This window comes from Accipiter gentilis, chromosome 7, assembly GCF_929443795.1.
Source record: "Accipiter gentilis chromosome 7, bAccGen1.1, whole genome shotgun sequence".
In the NCBI taxonomy this organism is placed as follows: domain Eukaryota; kingdom Metazoa; phylum Chordata; class Aves; order Accipitriformes; family Accipitridae; genus Astur; species Astur gentilis.
In genome coordinates this window covers 16,946,015-16,969,267 of record NC_064886.1, presented here as the reverse complement: position 1 = coordinate 16,969,267, position 23,253 = coordinate 16,946,015, and the positions used below count along the sequence as shown (strand labels likewise).

General features: G+C 40.5%; 1 protein-coding gene across 3 annotated transcripts in view; it reads left to right on the top strand.

Moving 5' to 3' along the window:
• The window catches only part of MLXIP (MLX interacting protein), a 53,833-nt gene that overhangs the window by 24,738 nt on the left and 5,842 nt on the right, over window positions 1–23,253 (top strand). For 2 of the 3 annotated variants that reach the window (XR_007506598.1, XM_049804218.1), the window contains exons 2-16: window positions 2,732–2,838; window positions 3,196–3,281; window positions 4,534–4,623; window positions 4,900–4,941; window positions 6,230–6,401; window positions 7,382–7,471; window positions 8,361–8,452; window positions 8,606–9,269; window positions 12,704–12,825; window positions 13,545–13,731; window positions 14,545–14,669; window positions 16,613–16,711; window positions 18,568–18,695; window positions 19,747–19,870; window positions 22,720–22,849. Coding sequence is in view for 2 of the 3 variants with exons in the window: in XM_049804218.1 (XP_049660175.1) it covers window positions 2,732–2,838; window positions 3,196–3,281; window positions 4,534–4,623; window positions 4,900–4,941; window positions 6,230–6,401; window positions 7,382–7,471; window positions 8,361–8,452; window positions 8,606–9,269; window positions 12,704–12,825; window positions 13,545–13,731; window positions 14,545–14,669; window positions 16,613–16,711; window positions 18,568–18,695; window positions 19,747–19,870; window positions 22,720–22,849 (2,258 nt within the window). In the remaining variant the exon portion in view is untranslated. The remainder of the gene's footprint in view (window positions 1–2,731; window positions 2,839–3,195; window positions 3,282–4,533; window positions 4,624–4,899; window positions 4,942–6,229; window positions 6,402–7,381; window positions 7,472–8,360; window positions 8,453–8,605; window positions 9,270–12,703; window positions 12,826–13,544; window positions 13,732–14,544; window positions 14,670–16,612; window positions 16,712–18,567; window positions 18,696–19,746; window positions 19,871–22,719; window positions 22,850–23,253) is intronic. The other variant, XM_049804219.1, reaches the window with a different exon arrangement.

Genomic DNA, 23,253 nt, shown 5'->3' with positions numbered 1-23,253 from the left:
TTAAGTTGACAGATTTCTTAGTCGAAGGCATGTTGGCGTTTTGTCACTGTTGGTGATGCATCAACATGTTAATCTCCTGTTTCCGAACTGTTAATGTACATATGAGAAACATAAAAACATGTGCTTTAATCTGGGTTTAGAAGGAATGATAAGACAAAGTATGCAATGATTTTGAGGCAGAGCTGGCTGTGCAGTGAACACTGAAGGTGATGAGAGTTTGCAGAGATGGGGAAATTATTAAACAGATGGAGATCCACTTTCTGCCGTGACCCACAGTAGCTGGATAACAGTGAGATAAAATACTTAATTTGGAGATCTTTCCATAAACTGAAATAGTCTTGAAACTTAGAAGTGGGGTTTTGGGAGATGTATTTCAAACAGTGGCATATGGGTGCAAAAAAAAAAAAAAAAAATCCAGAAGAGCTTTCATAGACTTCAGTGAGCATACAAAGTGTGGTTGTATTGAGTGTCTTAGAGCCCAGCTACAGAGAACAACACAAGTACATTAATAATTGTTTTTCCTATTCCTTGCTAATAGTTTACATGGTTTACTATTACTTCCAGTCAGTGAAGTTGCTTGCTTCAGCAAGTCTACTTGCCTTAGAGGCAGCCAATGTTCTGTTTTGTGTACCAAATTTTGTTTGTACTTTATTTCTTCTCAAGCACCGTAGTCCCAAAGGCTGCAGCAGAGCCTTGCAGCAGAGCCTGGAGGGCTCAGCGTACAGCATACACCCTGAAAGGGCAGTGGGGCATGGACCGTGGTGAACACAGGACTCACAAGCTTGTCACTTGTCTGCTCTCATGCTGCTGTGAATTGTCCTTCTAGCGCAGTTGATATCTGGTCTCTACACCCACTTGCCTATACGTACAAAAGCATAACAGTTTATTTTTAAAGAGGTTGAGGAGAAGAAAAAAATAATCTTTTTACTGTCAGGCATCAGCTTGCCTGGTGGTGATTTAACCTATTGCTACAACTGGCATTATACATAGTAGTAAAATTGAAAGAGCAGACCTGGCTTTTCTTTACCTGTCACTTGGCTGAGGTCTGGCATTTGCTCATCTGTTACTGTGACGGTTGTGGGAATACCTGAGTGGTAACAGCAGCGGTGGTGCTAGCAAGGGAGAAAAGAAATGAGGAGCCAAATACTTGAAGTAAATGGTAGTTTAATATCCTACTATTGGCAGATCTGGCATGCTGGCTTCTTTTGTGTAGGCTGTGAGGACTTTTTACTTGTTTATAGTATTACAAGTTCTCTTAAAAAAGAGCTGCTATCGGGAGGTTTCCCAGACCAAGTGGGAAACTGGGAATCAGCAGTTCTCCAGCTTCAGGCCTGCCTCTGCATGGCCTTGGGGAAGCCAAGGGAGGTGCCTGGCACTTCTGTAGGATGTAGTTTCTATTCTCACATTGATTTTAGAGCTTAAGTTTAAAACGGGGACATTATAGGAAGAATAATTCAACTCTTTGAGTTAATTTGCACTGAATGTGTGATAGCAAATACATAGTGCCCTAGCACAGGCCAGTTCTAGTACGTCTCTCTAGTGCCACTGCAGTTCATGGTAGAAGTCACTCCTGATTGACCAGGTGCTCAGTGACGTTTTCTGAGAGGGCAAAGCATCTGGAGGTGATGTTACTCCTGTCACTCATTTGGGTACTCTTCACTGCATAAGACCTTAACCTCTTGACCTGATGCTCATAATTATTTCAAGATGAAGCTGTTGCCTTTGCAAGTGTTGTCCTACTGATTGCAGTTTGTATTGCTGGTCCGCTTCTGTTGTAGCAAGAATGCATGAGCAGCATAAAGAGACGTAAACTAGGGAGATGTATGGCTAAAACCACAAAAAATGAAAGGGAGAACCTGGGATGGGAACAATACCTACACTTAATTTGTGGCTTAAAATTTACTACATTATGAATGTTTCCTACTTCCTCTGCTCTGTCAGTAATATGGATTAATGATTCATAAAGCTGTGTTTTAAGGGCTGGCTAGTTTGTGTTTATACAGTGCTTACTGGAGTCCCTGTTGCTTCTTCCTTCTGACTCCCTCCCACCTCCCAAAATTGTTCATACATAAGCCATTTCTCTTTGCAGCCTTCCCTTTCCTTGGAGAAAAGTTACTATTTCTAGCCTGTTGGTGATCCTTTGTGCCCAGCCGTGTTTACCAGCATTGTAGAATTGATGGGTGATGGTTTTTCTTGGGCCAGAACTGGCATTTCAGTCTTCTTTTCCAGTGTTACCAGCCTGGAAAATCAAATGAAACTGTAGAAATGAACTTGTGTTGACTTCATCCAGCTCCTTGGCAAAATCCAAGCCAAAACTATATGTGGCCAAATGTGCAAAAACCTCTAGGCCAGGTTTGGGGCTTAATTTTGAGCAATCTTGCTCTCAGTTGATGGAAGCTCATACGCTGGTGTTTGAGAAGGTGGGATTCTGGCAAGGAGAAAAGCGTGAGTGAAATGAGTTTCAGTCCTGCTGAAGATGCGTGTGAGACCAATTGTGACAGTTGTTAGCAGGCAGATGAGAACATGAAGGAGTCTTAAAAACTGGACTTGCTTCTAGCACCTAGATCAGTAAGCCGTGGACAGCATATGGCAAAAGTTGTCACTGGCCAAACGTGGCTGCTTGTACTTCTTTCTGTTGACAGTTTGGCAGTTTTAGGGGGATGCTTTGTCTTGAAAGGAGTGGGAAGAGAAAAACTGAAAACAGAATGATTTGTTGTCTGTTTTGTTTCAGTGGAAAGCTGGTTTCTCCAAAATGGAAAAATTTTAAAGGCTTGAAACTTCAGTGGAGAGATAAAATCCGTCTCAATAACGCCATCTGGAGGGCATGGTACATGCAATGTAAGTGTAATGCTTGGTTGCGTGACTTGCTATAAAATACTTCGTGAGAGACTTATATGTAAGAAGCAAGAGAATTTAAATTACCGTCTAATGAAAAGCTCAAAAATCTGCTGAAGGCCCAGATGTCTCAGAGGTTGTCATGGCCCTGCCATTGGATCAGTGTGCTTTCTTAGAGATAGATGTCCACAGAGAGACTGTACTGATCGGTCCAATCACAGCCTGAGATCTCCCCATTTCATGTTGGTTATCTGGAGGGAACCCTGGCTAGATTATTTTTTCACATCTTGCCATTGAAGTGACAGAGCTCTCTGCAGAGTCTGCAGAGGCTGAGCACTCGCATTTTCATTCTTGTTTCAGACCTGGAGAAGCGCAAGAATCCAGTGTGCCACTTTGTGACTCCACTGGACGGATCTGTTGATGTCGATGAACATCGTCGGCCAGAGGTATCTAAAACCTGAGGAACAGACTAATGAGCTCTAGAGTTTATAACAAGAATTTCTAGTCTGCTAGATATGAGAGCAGCATACAAATTCTTTGCTCTGTTGTCTTTATTTAGAAAGAACCGTTAATGTAAAGCAGACTGATCCCATTTTTGGAAGTTTATCACATTGAGATGATCAAGGTGCAACCAGAAGGACATTTATTATCTGTGTAACTTATGTCTATATTCTAGTTTAGTGAAGCATAAGTCATAGAAGTGCAATTTGAATAGTTAAGATCTTGACAGCCACTGCTGTCTTCTGGCTGGATATGGCTGAAGTTAGTGGGAAGAAGAGTGACGACTGTTTTCAAGATTGAATCTAAGTGACCCTGTGAGAGTCTTCTGTATTTTATTTAATTGATGAGGGGTGGTTTCAAGACGACAAGCAATTTCTTTTTCTCTGTCAAGGTAACTTCACAAAAAGAGCAAATACAAGTTTGTGTACTTGCATTTTTGCAGAAAACCAGTGGGGCCCTTGATGTGGCAATATGTGACTCCTATACTGCATAACTCTAGAATAATTTATAACTCAGAGGAGTTCCAGATGAGTTTGTGGAACTGTCTCAGGTTTTTTGAAGGAACAGTGTTGATGTTTGTGCTGAAAGATGACCCCTGAACACAAGAAAGTGGTTAATGCTCTCATTAGTCTGCTGTCCCCAACTTACACACCGCTATCTGTGATACATTAAAGACCCACATTGGTCTGATCCTTTCGTTGCTATTAGTATGTAGCCTGCAAGGTCACACTTCTCCTTGAGCTGGACATCAGATTTCTATTGCTTCATGTCATTCTTAACAGCTTTTGTGTATGTGTGTGCATGCTCATGTAACCTTGTGAAATATTCTTTGCCTGTTTTATGCAGAACAGGGTATTGTATGCTTTATACATTATATTTTAGTAAATTTATTTTAAAGGGGCTTTTATGTGATTTCTTAGCTATTGGTTATGGTTGAACTGCTGTGGGAGATGCTGACAGTGTAGTCAGACATCATCTCTTGTTTGTTTATTGTGGGAAAGATGAAGTTAGTACTGTCAGATTTGCTCTGTGATAGCTGAACTCTGCAACAGTGTGGACTGCTGATACATGAGCTCAAACAGAATTAACATGCTTTCTTTTGCATTTTTTTATGCCTGAATATTTGCTTGGAAATTTATTGAACATTTAGCCATTATGTGATTCAGTGTAATTCGTGGTATGTATTTGTGTTCTCAGGCCATTGCAACAGAAGGGAAATACTGGAAGCGAAGAATTGAAATAGTCATCAGGGAATACCACAAGTGGAGAACATACTTCAAGAAAAGGGTCTGTTGGTTTACATAGTGAAAGTAGCTTACTTGAACTTGATCAGTATGTTGTTGCTTTTTGAATTTTGATGTCACTTTTGCTAGCAGGCAAAAATGCTTCAAACAGATGATAAGCTAGTACAGGCATACTCATCTGATTAGTCCCACTTAACTAAAAATTATTGTGCAGCAACTAATTGTGCATGATTGGATCTTAAAAGTTTTGCAAAATACTACTTCTACTGGCATATACAGGACCTATTCTGACTTTAACATCTGTTTTGTTCTTTTGCAGTTACAGAAACATAAAGATGAAGATCTTTCAAGTTTGGTCAGGGTGGGTAATGCCACTGATAAGTGGCAGCATTTATGCTTGTAGAAGCTGCAATAAGTAACAAAGCTGTAATGTGCAGTAGCGTGAATAGATTAAAATCGAAAGACAAGCATCTTGCTTAAGCTTTAATTAAGGTTAGACACCTTAAAGTTTCTGTGCCTTAGAGAGCAATGTAAGATTTGTAGCTTAAATTGGATGGAGGAGAGGTTGAATGTAAAGTGCTGTGACAGAAGAAATGAGAATCAGTATTGGGTGCCCAGAAAGATCAATCTCTTTGAGGGCTGGCACACTATTTCATCTTATTACTAAGTCGTAACTGGCACTACTGCCTTGCTTGTGTAACTGGATCTGTGAAGATGTGTGTGCTACATGTTGCAGATCTTCCTGCTGCCCACAACATGGGCAAATAATGTGCCAGGATCCTAAATAAGGCAAAATGTTTAAAGGAACAATGGTATCACCATTTAGTATGCCCCCTAAAGCCATCAAACCTACTTTGGGCATATAAACTGATGATCAGAAACACTGTTCTGATTTTTTTTTTTTTTTTTTCTTTTTGGAGCTAAGCATAAGTCTGGATCTATTCCAGTTTCAGAAAACTCTTAGCTGTTTTGGCCATGAGCTCCAATGCACCATCATGGTATGTTGGTGTAGTTACAGTTACATGTTGGCTCAGCCACAAGATCCTGACCATGTGTGCTTTTAGTCTGCAGCAAATGCAAGGCAATGCAATTTAGCCTAACCCGTAGTGAAGGATCAGTAAGCCAAGTCACATTATATTGTGTTTTTCACGGGCTAAAAGTGCCCACAAGAATATCAGCATACCTTGTGCAAAGTCAGATTACAATTACACTTAACTACATTTCAGAGACTCAGATACTCTTCACGATAGGAGTTGTTTGCTTTGAGTTTTTGCTGTGCATGTTATTTTTAAATCTTTATTCAAACCATGGGATTGTTAAACTGTAGGTGCAAAAATATACGTACAATCAATGAAACTAGAAAGAGCTGATGAATTTATTTTGTCTTATGTCCTTCTAGTCAACTTCTGGTTTTTGGGCAAAAACCTTTTCCAGAATGTTGTGGTATTTTCTGCCGTTGCTCAAATCAGTGAGCTGAAGTTGTCGGTATATTAGAAGTACCACTGATCTGCTTCAGTCCATTTGCATGGCTCCTAAAGGAGAGTTTCTTTCTCTAAAAATGTGAAAAATGAAGACTGTTTTTATATATCTGCACCAGACTGCTTTAGGATTGTCTAGGCAGCCTGACTTTTCTTCTTGTCCTTTGGCAGGATGATGATGTGGTTCTCTGGCAAAAAAGAAGGTATGGCAGAGAAACTCCTGTCCCTATGGAGGAAGGCAGCCTCTTGGATGCAGATATGCTTATGTCTGAGTTCACCGATACGCTGTTCTCCACACTGTCTTCACATCAGCTGGTTTCCTGGCCAAATTCCAGGGACATAGGTATTTGTTGGCTGTTAGCTATGTTGCAGTGGGAACCTCTAGGTGAAGTCTGGTTTGTTGCTTTGCTTCTCTTCTAGCCTTGCCCTAAGAAATTTATCTTATTTTGCTGACACAGATAAAAATAGGTCAGAGAATGCAGCTGTCTTATGCTTTATAGGTCATGGAATCCCAGTTATTCATCCAAATTTAATTTCTGTCTTAGCTTCTTACGTGCTGCTCCTAGCATTGTCCTCTAATGTTGCTCTGAATAAATCTGTAATGAGCAGTGTTTGGCTTTATCAGTGATGAAGGCATTGTTACTTATCTCAAAGCATATATGTATGTGTGTGTGTTTTTAAGGGAGTGCGTATGTGTTTTTCTTTGGATATGTCCCTTAGAACAAATGCAAGTCACATCTCCTCTAAAAGCCATCCCAAGAGCTATACAGTTCTGTTGAATGCTCTCTAACTGAAGGCTCTGACTGTCTAATGGGACAGCAGATGTCTGCTATGCATCATCTTTGCTGCATGGATGTCTAAGCTGTCTGAGCAACTCCAGAGCAATTGTGGTTTACATGAAGTGTACTTGAGGCAAAATGAAATGAATGACCGTTTATTTTAAAATACTGTGCTATGAGCTGTGGTGGTTCAGGTTGTACTTCCTAGCAAGTTTATGTATTGTGCAGCAGGAGCAGGACAGGACATTTGGGAGCAGGAGGCATCCAAACTTGGTAGTCCCCAGTTGTTAGTACCTTCAGGTTTCACCTCTTCCATTTTACTAATTGAAAGTTTCATTCTCCAATGGTTTTGATTTCAGAACTGTGCTGTAGTTCTGAAGAAAAGCAGATGCTCAGTTGATTTCAGCAGCAGTTTTTCTGTAAACATCCTGGCCAAGCCTGGCTGTGGAGTGTGTGTTGGTGTTCTAGCCAAATGCTATATTCCTATTGCTGTTACTGTGCAAGTGATGTGAAGCTAATCTAATCTGTCTCCTGAATTTTGCAGCACACTTAGGAAATGCTGACATGATTCAACCAGGGCTTATTCCTCTCCAGCCAAATTTTGATTTTATGGATACTTTTGAGCCTTTTCAGGGTAAGAATCGTATATGTAGTCAATTAATTTCTTTAAAATTGCAGTGATTTATGAACTAGTTTTTAACAGAAGATTAAACATTGCAGATATCTACTCTCTTCAGAAGGCAGGAGATTTGAGTGAAAGGTGGAGAACACTTCATATATGTTTTCATTTTTCATTATTTCAAACAGATGCATATGTGGGTAGACTCCGTTGTTACTGTGACCCCAGTCCTTTACTTACCTTGGTTTGAGAGTCACTTTAGGATTGTTTACTCCAAGGTTTGAACCTGGTTGTTAATTTGCCTTTCAAAAGAATGGCATTTAGACCTTAAGTCATTGAGTAATTAAAGATAGAACATCAGATGTGGACTGGAGAACTCACAAAAATCACTAAGGTTTTCCCATTTAACACTTCTTAGTGATGAAGTGATTTAACACTTTGTTTGCCTGGGAACGTTTTCTGGTACTCTCAAGAATTACATATGACATTAAACTACTGCTGACAAATTTGATGGTTACGGATCTTCATGGAAGTCAAAAGTCACATCTGTTTGCTGGGCCTGCATGCAGTCTGCATCAGATAAATTAATTTTGTGGGACTGCATTGAGAATCAGCTCTCAGATATCTGTGTGTAGGTGAACCTTAAGCAGCAGACTGATTTTTTTTTTTTTTTTTTTTTTAATTGTACTCAGCTTGCATGAAAGTTGAAGAAGTTTCCCCTGAAGAGACCAATTCCTCTGGAAGACAATTCATTGCTCAGTCAGCAGCAGTTCTATGAAGCAAAAATCTTGTGGTTTCATTATTTGCTAAATAATTTTGATATTCCTGTGATTTTTAGTATCCAGCAATGCTGTATCTTGAGTATGAAAAGTAGAAAATTAATAGGTGACTTCTCATGTTTCAGATTTATTCACGCCCAGTCGTTCCAGTAATTATTTCCCTTCTGTGTCTGCTGTCAGCTCAGCTACAACAGACAGCAGCAGCCATTCTTCCCAGGTAAGAGAGGTTCTCAATGTTTAAAACAGCCTTATCTCAGACATGTATGTGCTATGAAGACTCTTAGACATGAGCCATGTCCTTCTCAGAAGGAGTTCAGACAAGAGTTTCAGGGGTCATGTCTGAATCTGTAATATTTTTCTTTTCTGTCAGTCTCCTGTCCTGCCGTCGGGTTCATTGCCCAACACACTTCCAGCAGGGAACATCAATGATGGACTGATTGCTTCCTCAGTACCTGCTCCTGTCATTCCTGATGTTGGCACTGACCAGTGTTCCAGCATTAGAAGTGGGGGATCTTTCATCCAGCCAGCAGACTTCACTCCTGACTCGTCTCTCAGCGGGCCACAAACTTTTATGCCAGTGTTTCAAACACCCTTGCCACTGCTTCAACCTGCGACACAACAGCACCAGTCCCCGTTGCCTGCAGTGCCTCTGAATTCTAGCTTAAGCTCTCCGCCAGCTGCATTTGCTGCACCTGAAACCCAGAAGTTTGGCCTCTGTGAATCTACAGTTATCACCCACACAGCTTCTGCTACATTGACCCACAATGCCCCTGCCACCACTTTCAGCCAGAGCCAGAACCTTGTCCTGGCAACGCAGCAGCCAGGTGCAGGAGTGCCTTGTAACCTGGCTTTCCAGACTACTGTCCTGCAGGGGCAGCCCCGGCCCCAGCTGCTATCCCAAATGACATTTGCACTCCCCAAAGCTGTTCCTCTGGCCAGCGCTGGGACAAGGCCCAAACAGTCACAAAAAATAGTGCCTGCTCCGAAGCCTGAAACAGTGTCCTTATTGTTAAAGAATGCCTTCATCACCCCAGGTGAGAAACACTGATGGGGTGATGTTTTTCTTTTCTGAGTGAGACTAGCAGGAGGGAGAGACCTTCTTGCTTTTCTTGATTTACATAATAAGTAAAAATATAGCTTCCTGAGGGTGTCCAAGGAACCCCTTAATCCACTGGTGTGTGGCTACGCTGTTTAATGGGATGCTCTGGACTGCTGTGAGGATTGGAAGCAGTTTGGTTGTGAGTGTGAAAAGCTGACTTGCGAAAGAGGGTATCTCCTTGTAAAATTTGTGCTGGGCTGTACAGATGCATCAGCACATGGGATGACTAGATCTCTGTGCTCCTGCCCCATAGAAACCTTGGTTTTGATGTTTAATGCTGTTCTGATTAACTCTACCCCTCAAAGCATTCAACCACAGTAGAGGAGAAGATGGTAGCGAGATAGTTTGGGATGGAGAATGGCAGATCTGTCTCTGTCATTGACTCATCTGGTTGCCCTGGACAAGTCAGTATGCCTGCCGGTATGTGATCGCACTGTGTAATACCAGGGTACTAGTGTACATCTTTGGATGTATTCTGACTTTTATCTTAGGTGTGCCTGAAACTCTTTGAGACTGAGTACAGTGTTGACTAGGGAGCAGCTGTTGAAGTGGACCACAGCATTGGTCCAGATGGAAGCATGGGAGTGTGCCTCTCATCCACCATCAGTGGTCCCTAGCAGGACCAGGGTGATAAGAAATCAGCCCTTCCAGTGTGGAAGTGCTAAGAACAGGCAGGGGGAGCTGGAGATCTTTGTCTCAAGCAATCTACAGACTTGTGATGCAGTCAGGAGCACATGGTCTTCAGTTCAGAGTATGAGTGCCTAACTGATACACTGGGACTTCCACACTGAGTATGATTTGGAGCCATTGGCACTGCACAAGGCTAAAAATAGCAAGCGTGAGCAGAGAGAGTTTTGTTTATGGTGGTTCTTGTGGGAAAGCTCAAGGCAAGAGCAGGACAGGCAGTACACTTTTTCTTGGGATTGTTGCACACTGGTTTTAGACTTGTGCTGGCTGCGGACCAAATTGACTTCAGCCACCTGAAGTGTGCAATAATAATCCAAGAAAAACCCTGCCTGGAGGAGTATTGTTAAACAGGCTTTACTAAGGAGTATGTGTGTCTGCCAGGGCCTGGCATTGTGGTTACCCACCAAAAAAAACCCAACAACAACAAAAATCACTGTTCAGGAGTAGAACAGACCCAAGGATCTAATTCTGGCATGTCAATGGGAACAATTTGGCCCATGATTAATAGTGCTAGGTTTTTAATGGCAGTGTTTTGGTCTATAGTACATTATAAAACAAGAGTCCATATACCTTCAGCAGTTGAGACACGCATTTCTCACGTAGTAAAGCATGATAGGCAACTCTTGTTTTCAGAAAGCCTTTGCTCCTAGCTTTCTTAGTGCTTCTTGGGTTGTTCCTCACCCCATATTTCACTTTTCCAATACATCAGTTACTTCTGGACCAAAACAGCAAATGGCTTTGCTTCTCATCCAGATTTAAAATTGTTGCTGTTTTTCATTCCTGGCAGTGGCATGTGTTCAGGGATCACTGTGCTCCTAAACTACTGGGATACCAAGCTCAGAGGTCAAATCCAAGATTTTATGTAAAGACTGGAGCTTTATTTTTGGCAATAGAATAAACATCAGAACTTGTAACTAAGGCATTTACACCTGCCATTTGTGTTCAGGACAAACAAATCATCTCATGACTATAAAATAAATTGCATTATAACCTGTGTTAGAAAGAGATGTGTGACATTTGCTGCTCTGTGATATAAAGACTCAAAATTCTGCACAGATTGTCTCATCATGTGCTAGACTTCACATGGGAAAGAACTCTGCTATCACCACTTCAGGATAATTGTTCTGATTTTGAGAGGAAAGTCTGCAAAAGATACATGCATAGGATAGAAACATGAAAAATATAAAGGGGCATCTAAATATGTGCTGATTGTTACAGTTACCCAGATGTGGTAAGTCAGAAATACTAAGTTTGTGCAGTAGCTTTAATACACTGATAAGAGCAGGCTATTTAGCTCAATAGAGATGTCTTAAGTCCGGCTGAACGTCAGTGAACAGTGGAAGGGTTGTCATTCCAGCTTTATATCTGGGAATGCTCAGGCAAAGAATGAACTCCCTGTATCAGAGTGACAGCGCTCTCTGCCAGATATACCCACACAAGGGCTGACACAAGGTTTGTGCAATCCACAGGCCTTTCTAATAAAGGCTATACAGAAACTTCAGTTGATTCAAAACACAGTTGTTAGTCACAGATGACACGGTAGGGGAGAGGATGTCAGATATCCTGCACTGTCTCCCTGTTCTGCTGTGTATGTCCTTTGATACCCTGATGCTAAACTGCAGAGGGGTAGGTTGGCAGCGACTGAGCTACTCTGACACTTATCATACGTTATGACTTTATTAGTACAAAGGAGAGCTGAAGCCAATACAGGCTAGAATAAAACTGGCTAAGTTTAGTTTAGTTTTCTCAAAAAGCATACAGAAGCTGTGTTTTTGCATGATTCTTCCTTTAGTAACAATATAGGATGGTTAGTGATGTTCTCTCTAAAGTCTGGGCAAGAACAATGTCAACATTAATGCCATGCCAATAACTGTACATCTGCATTCGTTAAATTGAGGCCTTAACAGATTTATGTTAGACTATAATACTGTAGTGGTGAAAAAAAACTTTAGAGCAAGGATCCTGATTCCTGTCATGGGGGCAAGCCTCCTGTACAGACTTTTTCTGAGAATTTTTTCTTACTTTCTCTGTGGAGACAATTGCTGCTATTCACGATTATCTCTAGCTGTCTAACACTGCAGAACTCCTGGTTCTTTAGCCTGTTTTCTGGAATTTTGATGTGGATTCCCCATCACATTTGGTTGTCTTGTGCTTGTGTGTCATGTAAAGCATCTGTAAAAACAGATAGTGAAAGAAGCTAGTAGAGTGAAGTGGTGAGAAAGATAATTTAATATATATACAAGGAAGCACAAAGTATTGAATATGCATCCTGCAGTTGGTTTCTGTCATTGACCCTTTCTGGGTCATCAGAGCAAGCCTGAGATCCAAGAAGTATGGACGTGAGAGGAGAGGTGAAGATGATCCTCCTGCGAAACCCAGCTCTAATAGAATGAAGACACTTTGCACCTCCCTGATTCACTAGGTACCTCTGTAAATTCGCCTTGAAACAGTGACAGTGGTGCTAGAAGCCTCAGAAATAACTGGTGTGTTAGAGTCCTTTGTACTGGATACATGGGACTGAGATTATCAGAAAACTGGTGGCACTTTGTATTGCAATGAAATAGTACCAAATAGGTGCCCATTAATCCATTCCTCTGTTCAATGACACATTATTTCCTACAAAATAATCTCCAGCGCTTTTTTTTTTTTGTCTCATTAACTATTCTAACTTGTGTTCTTCAGCTGCCTTTCAGGGACAGTCCAGAACTGTGATTGTAACTCCAGCACCTTTAAAAAGAGAGGGGATTTTGACGCCACCCACGTCTCAGTCTAATGTTGCAATTGCACCAGCTGGAATTGTCAGAGTAAGGAGAAGAAAAACAATTTTTTTTTGTTTTTTTAAGGCCTGTTATTTGCAAGTAGTTAGAGCCATAATGTGCTTAGGAGGATAACTAAATCTCACCTGTTACCCAGCATATGCATTTGTGCATTCAGCATTATGTTTGCTTATTTTTAATTTAGCTACTTTATGGGTCTGGAAGCACTATCTATTCTTCACAGACTCTGTCTCACACAACAGTAAGATTATAAAGAGGCATGTATACACAGTACCATGAATGGGGGTGGTTTGTGCTTTTTATTAATCGCACAGAAGCTAGAAGGAACCCAGGATGCTCACCTTTTCATTTACATATTGGAAAGCATGCCTTGAGTATATGAGTGGGTTTCCCAATACATTGTATGCAGGAAGATGGTAATAGTTTTTAGTATATTATGCTGTTGATGTGTTGTAATACTGCTTTAAGTTATGAAAGGATACTGGTCTCCTGCCAGAAGTCTGACTTCAGTGCCTGCCAATTCCTTATATATTCACGCTTGTTTCATGTCATCAGATTGTTAATCATGTATTAATTTGCTACTTATAGTGAAAGGCAAGGTAACAAATCTCTCTCTCTCTCTCCCCTCCCCTCTCCCCCTCTTTCTCTGTTCTTTCATCCCTTCTCTCCCTCTGCCCCCATCCCACCCTTCCTGCTCTCTTTTTCTTTCTCTGTTTTTCTCTGTGCTGTTTCTATGCTGTTCCCAGGCTCCCGGGGTGACGGAGTTCCGTAGTAACATTCTGGTTGGTCCACCACAGCGAGCACCAAGTAGTCAACAAACCCAGTCCACAGTCTCACATCTCTTCTCTCCTAGTGTAGTCCAGGATGTGTTGGTGAAAGGAGAGCAAATCCCTTCCCACAGTAGCAGTTCACAAGTTCCCTCACCTACACCTAGTAAGTTAGAAAGCTATAAGTGTTCTCTCTCTCCTACACATGTAAGTGTTTCCATTGGTTAGGCAGGGTGTAAAATGGCCTTGAGGATCCCTGGATAATTTTTGAAGGAAAAGCTTTTTTAGGGCCTTCTACCCTGCAGCTTCGGTTGCATCCAGTTGTTTGCAATTTTTGTCTTAAGCTACTGTGCAGCATTGCCACAAACTGCTATTTTGTGCTTCCTGTAAGTGGCTCCTTTCTAAAAGGATGTACTGTCATAGTCACCAAGAAATTAAACCTGTTTGAAAGGCATCTGTGTAGAAAGTGTGGAATACGTTTGTTGTTCAGGATCATAATTTTGATTGGAGGATCTCAGACACAATCCTTGTTAACAGTAGGTAAGTGCAAAGACTCCTTTTGCATGCATGTTGATAGAGCAGTATCTGGGCCGGTTTTAGAGACATATGCTGGTTTTGCTGGTAAGTGGCTTATAAGTGTTACTACCATCGTGTCCCAGACCATTAGACCCTCAAATGGGGAGTCTAGCAGGACGATGGAATTGCAGCCTACACGTTCAACATGCCTTTGCTGAAATGTGTGTGTGTGTGTGTGAAAGGAGTATTGCATATCGCTATTTGGGATGTGTTAGCCTTATGCTGTGAAATACTAAGCTTTCCCAGCCATCTTAACATTTTCTAGCATGCGGTTGCTGCATCAATGAGTATAATTTGGTTGCCGACGGCATTTCAGTTCAATTCTGAATAGAAGCTTCTCAGCAGTTATATTTGCTACAGAAAGTTGTTTGTTAATGTGACTTGTCTTTCTTCCTTTATGAAGGCCGAGACTGTCAGAATTCAGGCCAAGCTTCCCCCTGCACCTCTGAGCAGAGCCCCAGTCCACAGTCTCCCCAGAACAGCTGCTCAGGAAAACCTGCCACTGACCCTAATATGGCTGCACTTAAGGTGTGTCTCCTTTCCTTTGAGGTGCTTTTCTTTGCCTTTGTAGCTACTTTTCTGCACTGATGTTTGAGCATGGACTAGAGAGTAACTTGTGCTTCAGGAACAGTGGATTACTTGTGCCTTAGGCTTAGCTTGCACTGTGTCTGTGCTGCTCTGTTCAATTTAAAATGTCAGACTTCAATAATCTACTCTGCTCCTCAGGGATGGATCACCAGAGGGGCCAGGCTTAACTGTACCTCTGCAGGTCCTTATGGTCATGACAGCAGTTCCTGCTGTAGGTCACAGAGATGTTATGACAGGTCTCAGTTTACCTGGTCAAAGGTTTCAGTTTTCTAAACCATGGCTTTTTGCGATTGTTCTGTTGGGGATCTTCAGTCTGCAGGGCTCTGGCCATTGCTGGAGGGGGAGTTCTTGGCCTGCTGAGTTACACATCTCCAGTGATGCTATGCTGCTCCACAGAGAGCAGGTCCACAGACTCTACAAATTACAGCTGTAAAACACTTTGAGAATTATTGGGGTAAGAAGTTGGCAGTCTAGAGAAAGCATCGGAAAGCTGGCTGTACCTCATATACAAGCTGACCTTGTCAGAACGCTTTCTGTGATGGTATGAGAAACTTATCTGCAAAAAACAACTAATGCATGACAATCAGCTGTAACCCTCTCATTCATTCTGTTGTGAAAGGGAGTGTTACTTAACCATTTTGCAAGTGCCAACCCCTTTTTGGCTTCTCTGTCTTTGTATACCTTATGAGTTGATGTGGGCTTGATTATTTGCAGGGCAGAAAGGTAAGTTTAAACACTTGCAGCCTGTGATTGCACTCAATTCTAGTTCCGTTGCAGAGAAGATTCAGAAATGCCCCTTGCTGAGCATGCTGCAAGTTGCTCATGAAAGTTTGCAGTTACTTACTTTGCATAACTGCTCACAATCAGTAGTTGCAGCCTGTTCTTGCTGCTAGAGGACAAGTTAACAAAGGAATAAATTATTAGGACTGGCCAATGGTGGGAAAGTGGCCACTAGATGGAGGAGTGTCCTTAAAAGTAAGGACACTGCAACGAGATAGGCTTTATAGCCATTTAAACTCACCTGCTTTGACAGGAATTGCTTTGGATGTGTACTGTTAGTAACTCTTTCTCTAGATGTATGTTCTTTTGCTCCTCTGCATTGTTAAACTAAACAGATCTGTATTGCTGGGTAACGTTTTTTCAGTTTGGCAAAGCACAGAAGGCACTGGAAATCTCAGTTCTGCTCTTGAACCTGCGTTTTCTGTGGTTTTGGGCAGCCACTTCACTGCTTTATTACATTGTTTTCCTCCATTATAAAATGGGGTGACGGTGAGCTACTGCTGGAAAGCCTAGCTCTGCCAAGAATGCATTCTCAAAGTGCAAGCTCCTTTTTATTTTTTCCCAAAGATTTTGGTGAAAACAACTTATAAGTTTTTAATGCTACAAATGAAAATGTTAATTCCTGACAAAGCCTTTATCCTCAGGATAGGCCAGAGATGTGGATTCTTTTTTTCTTTTTGCAGACTGCCTGTTTATATCAGTAAACTTTATATATGTATTAGAAATAAATGATATGGACTGTTTTAAACTTAAAGGCTTCAACAAGATCCTAACTAATTACATGCCTCAAAAATTGGAATTTGACTTCAGAAAAGGAAGTTGTATAACAGTCAAGTAGGAATTTTTACTTCAGTAAGAAAACCTTACAATGTTTGGAATTTAATTTAATCCACTGGACACTTCTTTTTAATAACTTATATAACTTTATATAACTTTAACTTTAATCATTGTTTGCAAATTTATAGTCATGTGGCTTTGACTGGAAAGACTATGAATGCCACAATTCAACAAAAACGACACTGTGAATTTGAATAGCTGAAATGGTCATAGCAGTGGAATGGTAAAGGAGAACAGCATAGACTGAGCTAATTTTATTTATGCAGAATCGAAGAATGAAGCATATTTCAGAACAAAAACGAAGGTTTAACATCAAGAATGGTTTCAGTGCTCTGAACAGCTTGGTTTCAGCTAACTCCAAGTCGGTAAGTAACTTGGCAGCACTAACAGTTTAATATGGTATATAAGAAAGAGCCATTCTAAAAAGACTTGTTAATAAATTTAATCTCTTCACTGCTGACTGAGAATGCTAGTTAGTGAGTGAAGTTACTTAAACTGAGGGACTTGGAAAGGAAGGGTTATAAATCTGTGGCTTACAGTCAAAAGAGTGTGTGAAAGTGCTTCATCTTTTAGACATTGTTCTGATGCAGCTTCAAACATTGAACAAGTCTTTGTCTGATGACATGCTGCAGCTTTAAAGCCAACAAGGAAAGGAAAACTGGTCTTTGCAATCCTTGCTCTTGGGACCCCAGTAATGAAGATTTTTGTCATGTTTGGAGCATAAGATGACTTTGCATCTACTTTCTTCTGACATATTGGCTTTTTATACCCATTCTGTATGGGTTCTGTTCCCCATAGCTGGACTTGAAAAAGCTATGGTCCAGCCAGTATTGTAAGCTTATCCTGCCTGAACCACAAGCCAGCCAGAAGCCAGGTAGATGCTGTTGGTACAATGCTGGGCCTGGCTTAATATACCTTGACATTTGGCCTGAGCTAATATACCCACCTATGAGCACAGCTTGTTAGCTTAGGCTTTGTGCCATGTTAACCACAGCTGTGCTGCATTTGGTCAGCTGAGAGCATGGCAGAGCAACCATGTGTGCCTGCAAATACTGTTGAAACATGTCAGTGAGCCAAAAGAAGAGCAAAGGTCCAGTGAAACTTCTAAAAGTTCTACATTGATGAAGTCTGTACCTCCCAGGAGGAGTCAGAAGCCTGGCCAGTTCATATGGTTTTGAAAATCCCTCTAGGACTCTTTACATCTAGTATCACCCAGCTGCCTTTAAGAATTTGGCCCTGCACCTATAGCCTTGCAAATATTCTCAGGGCTTTTTTTTCCCCATCACCTGTCTTTTGTACGTAGGTTTACAAAGAAAAAATTTCCCAACTGACTTCTCATTGTGAAATGATTTTGTCCAAACTGAGAACATACTCTGGCTACACTAGTTAACTTGGTTCACTAAATTGAAATCAGAATAATTGAAACATAGACTTGTCTGCACAACAAAATTCTACATGTCATTTAAATACTAGTACCTTTTGGAACATGGAAAATATGAAAGCTTGTTGTGTAGAATGTTGATTTGTTTACGTAATTTTTATAGGTTTTTTATGTTTAGGCCATAAGTTATCAGAATTTCACTTCCTGATTTGAATAGCTTATTTGAAAGGTAATCAATTAAGAAAACTCAGCTTTAGTAAAATGTCTGATTATTTTATTTCCCAAGTACAGATTTTTAATTCGTTCCTCAGAACTGAAGAGTATTTTAAAAAAGATCTGTGACATTGTTTCTGTCTCCTTTGGTGGTAGCTAGACTGTGTTACCTTCTGTTTAATAACTTCAGGTTTCCCAAACTGTATAATCTATATTGTCAACTTCAAACAATGCTTCTAACAGCACTGGGGAAAGTACATCTTCATCAGCAGATGTACTTCAGTACTTAAGTAAGAATTGTAAATATTTTTAAGAGGATAGAAAATTAAATAAAACATTTTAAATTATTAAAACACTTCTTTCAACAAAGTAGCAAAAATATAATTTGTGGAGGAAAACAACCACATTTCTCTGTACTAGTGTGCAAACATGAGTTGGAGAAATTAACACTTTAGTATTATGTTAAGTGTTTCGCTCTGCCTATCTGTGTGCTTTTGCACACAGTGAAGGAAACTTAAGAAAAGGGGCTGAAGTGCTTTTTTTGGGTGTTACAGCAGGTTAGGGGCAAGCTCTTCATTTCTCTAGCTTTGTTCCAGAAAGTGAGCTCTGTGTTTGTGTTTGGTCTAGATCAGCCATGCAATCACGCTCCAGAAAACAGTAGAATATATCGCTAAACTACAGCAGGAAAGAACACAGATGCAAGAGGAAACCAGGCGCCTTCGGGAAGAAATCGAGGAGCTAAACGCTACCATCATGTGAGATTTGGGGAGCTTTCTGTAATGAAGCAGAGCAGCTTGAATGTTGCTTTGGCTAGCAACAGGGAATGTTTGCCTCGGATGTCATGCCAAACAACAGATGGGTATTGAACAGTAGAGTTGCTACCAACTTCCAGACAAAAAGCATAGTTGCTGTGGGATGGGCATTGGTAGCAAACCATGTGGATTTTCAGCAAGCTCTTAGCATGAACGCACAACAGTGGCAGCATCAGAAAAGGTGCATCAGGTCAGTTAAAATAATTCTAAGAAGCCACTGATGATGGTTTTTTAAAGCTAGGCTCACTGGGTGATCAAACACTCTTACCCTTCATGATGGCTTTGCTACAGCTTTCTTTCCAAATGTAGTCGATCTTTATAGGAAAATATGGTTGAGTACATAAGACACAGGACTTTGAATCAAGGAGCTTGCCGCTGGCTGAACATAGCTGTGATAAGTCACTTCACCTTCCTGGTGCCTCAGTTTCCTCTGTGGCTTTACGATAGTTATGTACTATTGCAAAGCATGTTGAGAACCCCAGTAGTTTTTCTTCCATCTACAGAAGTGTTAGGCTTAGGCATTACGTTAGACTTATCAGCAAATCAAAATATTTTTATTTTTCTTTAAAAGTATGATGATTTCTGGTTGTATTTTAAATTGATCTGTTTCTTAAGAATCTCTGTAACATTTTCTTCTGTAACATCGCTCAGGAGTAACTCTCTAAATTTTTCCTTGACTCTTAATATGCCTTTTTCTAATTGGATGCCAAAACCTACTTTGTTCTATGTTATACTTCGTTTTCAGTTTTGTTGCTTGTAGTAAGAAGTGTGTAGCAGCTTGAGAAATCGCTTTGCTGTGTGAATATAGACAAAACTGATGAGAAAACAGTATGTATTCCTGGCTGTAACAATTACATTCGGGGGAGGGTCATACACTGGGAAGCCACCTTGGTCAGGGATATGGGGGATACACACTTTACTCTTGCTTTAATTTAGTCTGGAAGAGAAGTGTGTACGTTTTGGTGGGGATTCTGACCTCAGAACATCTTTTCAGTTCTTGTCAACAGCAGCTCCCTGCTACCGGAGTTCCTGTAACATGGCAGAGATTTGACCACATGAGGAGGATGTTTGATGAGTATGTGAGAAGCAGGACCCTGCAGAACTGGAAGTTTTGGATTGTATCCTTTTATATCAACCTGCTGAACTTTAGGTTTGGTACTGATATATTTACAGCCAAGAACTCTGGATTCTGATGTGACTTTAAGCCAAGTTATTTAAATAACTTATGTCCTCAGTTTTCATTCACATCTGTATACGGATATAAATCATTGCCTTATAGGCTGTTGTGAGGCAGAACTTGAAGGGAGGTACCTTGAAAGTAAAACGCAATACAAAGGCAAGGTTTTCCTGGTGGGTTATTAAACTGCAAGAAAAGTTTAATGGACTACTTCTGCAACTGTAGCTCTTATAGTCTTCTGGAAAAACTGCACAGAGAATAACAAAGATTTCAGGAGGAAAAAGAAATTATTACAAATAATTACTGAAGCTGTTGCAATGGCAGTGTTAAAAGCTTCCACATTTATCTTTTTTTTTCTTTTTTCTTTTTTTATTTTTCTGATTGTCTTTTGTTACAATGGTGAATCAACTTAGTCTCTGTTTGCTTCTCCAATGCTAGCAGCTGTGCTTGTAAGCGAATGATAATGCAGGAGGCAGAAAAACATAAACTGAATGAAACCAAGTTAGCTACATTTGTGCTGTGCTGTATAGACTTATCTAGTTTGGATCAAACATTATTAGCTTGAATCAGTTTGGGGATATTTGTAATTAGCAATGAGCAGTAGTGTTTACCTTCCCTTCCCCCATTAAACTTCATATGTTCATATAGCTAGCTATTTGCACTTTATATTTTGTATGTCTGTGCTGTTTATTTCTCTCTATAACTACCTGGATAACATAAGTATATATGTGCATGTTTGTGCATGCATGAAGTACAGCATTTTTAATACTTTGATATGTGAAAGTGCTTTCTTTGGTGTTCTCTGGTTTATGTTGGCCCTAGAAAGACACTCTTCTTTTCAGCATCCTTTTAGGAAACGATTCTTAGCAAGGTCTCACACAGTCTCTGATAACTTAGAGCCGGTGCCACTGTTGAACCTCTGGATTCTACAGCACTATTAACTCTGGAACAAGTTCAAGTGAATTACGAAAGTAGAGGTCTTTAATATAACAAGGAAAATAATTATTTAAAGACAGTCCTACACGTGTTTGCTGATTGCATAGTATGTTTGTTTTATGCTGCTCCAAAATGTTAAATAGCTCCACAATTTGGAAGTGAGACACTTCTAGAAAGTGTCAGAGGTTATCACGGATGAAGATGCAATTTTGGGTAGCTAGGTTTTGTAGTGTTTGGGGAAAGGCAAAGGCTTTTGTAGTTGGTGAAAGAGAAGGTTGATGGCAAAGTAATGTTCCCAAACTTCCCTTTACAAGTCAGGATGTAACTGTGATGGAACAGTTGTTCTAACAGCTGGATTGAATCCTTAATGCATGCTGACATATTTCAGAATGTCTTGCGGTAAAAGCTGACAAAGTCCACGGGAGAGTGATGATGATGATAATAATTAATAATAATAAAAAAAAATCTCCTCCTTATGAAATGACTGTAAGAGAGAGAAGGGCAGTTCATTACAAATATGAAAATACCATAGTTTCTGTTGCATATAGGAGGGAAATGAGTAATCTGGTCTTGAGCTACTAGAGATAACCCAAGAATAGAATACTCTTGAATATTAGAATATCAATAGAATAATACCCATACTGTTCCTCCAGTCACTCTGTAAAAGTCTGTAAGGGTATGCAAATCCCCTCAAGTATTCCATGCAATTGTTAGATTTATCTTGATTGTCAGCCACAGTGAGAAAGATGGGGGCACATGACTATGCTGAGGTTGATTTGGGCCATGTTCTCACATGCTGCTGACTGTGGTCATAAAATCCCATCTGGAGTAACATGGTAAAACCACAGAATCTGAGCCTTCAGATGAGTTTATTGTCCAACCAGCTTCTGAAATAAAGGTACCTGTAAGCTGGAATCTGCTTGGTGAATTATTGTGGTGATGTTATAACAAGCTGTTTTGAGTTCAAATATGGTGATCAGTCCAGGAAATGTCATCTGAAAGCCTGGGAGCTGGGGCCAGCTGAGGCTTGTGGTGGTACTCTGTACGTTTTAATACACTACAGGCTAAGGATTTTGTCTGCTCCTTTTCTGCCAGGAAGGTTATTGCCAACGCCAGGTCTATCCTTCCAAGCTGTGATGATAGAGAGCCAAAAGAAAAGCCAGATACTCCGCAGCTTGCTACCGTTCTGGTCCACATAGATGCAGATCAGCAAGTCTGGTCATTGCTGTGGGAATCCTTGCCCTGCCATTAAGCATCTCTGAAAATATACTTACGTACTTTGAGGTCTTTGTTTAGCTGCAGTAGCAGAGAGCTTGAGTGTTTGCTGAAAAATCTGCCTGGGAAATTGGCTGAATACTTGCACTGTTGACCTGTGCTAGACTCGCTATTGCCAGGCAAGACTCATCCAGGTACCCCACCTTGGATGCATCTGTAGCATGCTGTGGTGGTAAGTGATGTGCCTACCCTAAAGCTTCTATATCCTTTTGCTATGAAAGCATCACTGTTATATGAAAAAGGTGGCGATGAAAAAATTGAATGTTTTACATGTATGTAGAAGTTTCAGATACTCATGTGCTTGCAGTGCCACAGCATGCAGCTGGTTTGTAGATCAAGTGAGTGTACAGGAATTTTGCAAAAAACAATGAGTATCACTAGGGACTGAGGTTCAGTTTTTTCCTTTGTCTTAGTGTTACAGATTTCAAAAAATATTTTTTTAAATGTTACAATCCCTCTAGTAGCTGAAGTCCATTTAGAAGTCTATTGTTTTCTCTGCAGACTGAGCTGTAGTAGCCTTTGCCATAGAATGTTTTGAACTCCTCCTGTGTTGTCTTCCTTAACATTTGATGATTGCAGTTCAGCATTATTATTAAGCCGTTGTTTGAGTCCTTCAATAGGATGGTTTCCACAACAAGCTTTAAGGATCTGAATCAAACTGCAATGGCCTGGTTGGATCAGCACTGTTCTCTTCCTGTTCTGAGGCCAAGTAAGTAAAGTTCTATCCAGCAGTTATTCTAGATCATAGAAAGTGAGTCCATATATAATACCATTTCTTGAAAGTCAGAGGATGACAAAGAAAGCACATGATGCTGAGTATGACTTCCAGTTCCTTTTTATTATCTCAGTAGAAAAAGAAGAACCCTTTTTGACTGTGAAGACACTTGGTTGTATGCTTAACACTGAACAGAAAAAAACCCTAAATTGCTGTATATAGATACCAGAATTTAAAAGGTCTCAAGCTGTATTTAAATTTCAAATACTCTGCTCTAGTTGGAGTAAGTTTGGCAGTGTGATATATATCTCATTATGAAGGAAGACTTCAGAGATCTGTATTCCATTTTGGAATGACTTTCTGTTTGGGCATGATTGCTCAATCTTTCCCCCTTGCAA